The 3,271-nt window shown below is 51.3% G+C and overlaps 1 protein-coding gene across 1 annotated transcript in view; it reads right to left on the reverse strand.

Annotated features, from left to right (window-relative positions):
- SHPK (sedoheptulokinase) overlaps positions 1-3,271 on the reverse strand; it is a 44,361-nt gene that overhangs the window by 19,405 nt on the left and 21,685 nt on the right. The window contains exons 3-4 of the mRNA XM_011980449.1: positions 2,297-2,480; positions 1,589-1,741 (exon numbers count right to left, since the gene is read on the reverse strand). Of these exons, the coding sequence (XP_011835839.1) occupies positions 1,589-1,741; positions 2,297-2,480 (337 nt within the window). The remainder of the gene's footprint in view (positions 1-1,588; positions 1,742-2,296; positions 2,481-3,271) is intronic.

Genomic DNA, 3,271 nt, shown 5'->3' on the forward strand with positions numbered 1-3,271 from the left:
TGGCACTATCTTGGCTCACTGCAACCTCTGCCTCCCAGGTTCAAGCAATTCTCCTGCCTCAGCCTCCCTAGTAGCTGGAATTACAGGCACACACAACCACGCCCGGCTACTTTTTGTATTTTTAGTAGAGATGGGTTTCGCCATGTTGGCCAGGCTGGTCTTGAACTCCTGACCTCACATGATTCACCTGCTTCAGCCTCCCAAAGTGCTGGGATTACAGGCGTGAACCACTGCACCCGGCTCCTTCTTTTTTTCAGACAGGGTCTCGCTCTGTGACCCAGGCTGGAGTAGAGTAGTGTGATCACTGCTCACTGTAACCTCAACTTCCCAGGCTCAAGCAATTCTCCCGCCTCAGCCTCCCAAGCAGACGTACTCCCCCACACCCAGCTGCTTTCTTTTTTGTTGTTTGTTTGTTTCCAGGAAACTCTGCACAGGAAAGTGCTATAGGACACACGTGGCCGAGAGGGGATAGAATTCAGAGCCGTCACAGGCAGCTTCTCTGGCTTTTTTAAAACCATGAGCTTAGGCTTTGTCAGTAGAGTACACTGGTTTTCATAAGCTTAGGATTCACCTTCCAGGAAAGAAAACAAACAACATAAGCAGCCGTGATCAAGTCCAGCCTCCCCTGTTTGAAGGGAACTCAAAAACTCTGTGAACGGAGGCAGCCAGAGGTTCGGCGCCATCATGGTTGGTTAGCACAGTCCAAACCAAAGTCAAACGCAGCAAGCTCCTGAATATCAAATGCATTCATCACTCAGCGTTAGTGAATGGGGGCTGTCAATTTCACACAACATGCTGGAAAGTCCTTTACCTGAACTACCAGGTGCTTTTTGTTTTATTTCAGAGCTCAGAATTTGGGCCCTGAAGGAAGTGAACTTACAGGGCACTGGATTTCTGTACCTGAAAAGGCAAATGATTGTTTAAAAGAACTTAAAAGGCATCCTTCAAGCCTACTATCTCTAGTTCTTTTTTCTTTTTTTGGAGACAGAGTCTCGCTCTGTCCCCCAGGCGGAAGTGCAGTGGTGCAATCTTGGCTCAATGCAACATCCGCCTCTTGGGTTCAAGTGATTCTCCTGCCTCAGCCTCTGGAGTAGCTGGGACTACAGGCACCTGCCACCATGCCCAGTTCATTTTTGTATTTTTAGTAGAGATGGGGTTTCACCACGTTGCCCAGGCTGGTCTCGAACTCCTGACCTCAGATGATCCACAGGTCTCAGCCTCCCAAAGTGCTGGAATTACAGGCGTGAGCCACTGTGCCTGGCCCTCTAAGTATTAAAGAGTGAAAGTTGTACTCTGAAACCTACAGACTGGGCCCACAGTCACAGAGAAGGGACAGCCCACCCAGGGTCTGGGGGGCTGTGGAGGACGACAGCATGGCTGAAGCCCCTACCCCAGGGCTCAGGGCTGCGCTTACACTTGGCCCACCCATGCCCCGTGACTGGGACAGGCTGGGGGCACTGGACCCTGACCCTGGCCTCCAGGAACCCTCCGCCACTCCCAGGTGGGAAAGCTCCCACTGAAGCATTGGCTCTGGGGTTGCCCTTCGGATTGGAGCAGGAGGAACAGCCTGCAAGGATGTGATACTCACATCTCCACGTTCCAGCTTTGGCTCTGCGTGTTGAAATAGCCCCAGCTAGCAGCGTTCTGGTCGGACATCAGGGGTCTCGGCAAGCCACACAGCATGGCAACCACATAGTCATGGACGGTACCGGCTGCGTCGTAGGACTTCAGGAACTCCGGGCTGTTTTTCATACCAAAAGCAACTCAACATGGTACAACATGAACTCGGAAGCATGTGCCGCATCTAGCAGCAGGCAGCGGGGACCAGCTGTGCCATGGCCAGGTGGCAGCCACAACCCCACATGCTATGGCTCAAGTCCAGCTGGGTCCCTGGGATTAGGACCTTCCAGCTGCCCCAAGCAAAGCCAGCCTAAGTCAGCCCCAGGGGAAGGGCCTCAGAGGAGGAAGTGTCAAGCCTGGGAAAGCAGACGTCGGCCTCCGCAGCAGCCTCGCAGGCCTGAACACACTGCAAACTCTCTCTGTGACCCTCGGCAAGTCACTTGCCCTCTGTGTCCCTTCCTTTTCCCATCTGGGTGGGAACTGGATAACCAATAGAGAGCCCTCTGCAAAAGGATGCGGCTGGACCCAATCTAGGTCCAGGCCATGCTCCCTCTTGTCCTGCCAAGACACACTCCCTGCAGCAGAGCCCAGCAGGCGGGGCGATGCTGACGCAGCCCCGGCCCATTCTCATCCTCCCAGAAACCCGGCCCCCAAGTCAAAGTGCAGTTGCCCGTACCAATGTTTCAAAAGCCAGAAGATAGTTGCACAGCCAAAGCCCGTGGCCACACTGAGATGAGACTTCGGCTGGGGTAGAGAGGCCAGGAATTCGCTGCTGCATCGGCCGTCCTGCCACGTGACCAGGTGGCTAACAGCTCGGGGCTCGAACACAGGGGCAGTCCCTCCCTCTACCCATTCACAGCCTGGAACAAAAGAGATGGCCAAAAATGAAGAAAAGAGCAATTGACTAGGCATGGCGCGGCCTTGATACCACTCTGCTGGTGAGTGACAAAATACGTGCGAATGGTCCCACGATAAAGCCTGGCGCACCACCTGTGGGTCCTGATGGCACTGGCTTTAGTGCTTGCCTCTACCACATAATGACTGTGGGACCCTGGGCACGTCACATACTCCCTCTGTTTGCCACACTTCTCTGTTTCTTTTTATTCTTTTTTGAAGTTGATATCACATCTCCCCACATCCCATAAGAGAAGATGTTTGGCACAATCTCAAGTCCCCTGGTCTCTGTCCCTCCAACCCTCATCATGAAAACATTATCTAGGCTTCCTGCTACTTGATTACCAGTAAAGTTTCTCTTTTCCTTAGGTCTTAGCTGATTGATTTTTATTTTACTTTATTTTATTTTATTTTATTTTATTTTATTTTATTTTATTTTTGAGACAGAGTCTCACTGTGTCCCCCAGGCTGGAATGCAGTGGCACAATCTCGGCTCACTGCAACCTCCATCTCCCAGGTTCAAGCAATTCTCGTGCCTCAGCCTCCCGAGTAGCTGAGACTACAGGCCCAAGCCACCACGCCCAGCTTTTTTATCTTTTTAATACATGTGTTCTACCTATATTGCTGTGTATTTGGATCAGATTGGATGCCTGATCCAAAGTATGAGTTTTGCTGATTCTCTATGCCACTTCTGCGATTAATTACTTAATGTTTTTCTTTTAATAGATTCAATTTTTAAACTTAAATTCCATTTCCT

The sequence above is a fragment of the Mandrillus leucophaeus genome, unplaced genomic scaffold (assembly GCF_000951045.1).
Source record: "Mandrillus leucophaeus isolate KB7577 unplaced genomic scaffold, Mleu.le_1.0 Scaffold212, whole genome shotgun sequence".
NCBI classification, from domain to species: Eukaryota; Metazoa; Chordata; class Mammalia; order Primates; family Cercopithecidae; genus Mandrillus; species Mandrillus leucophaeus.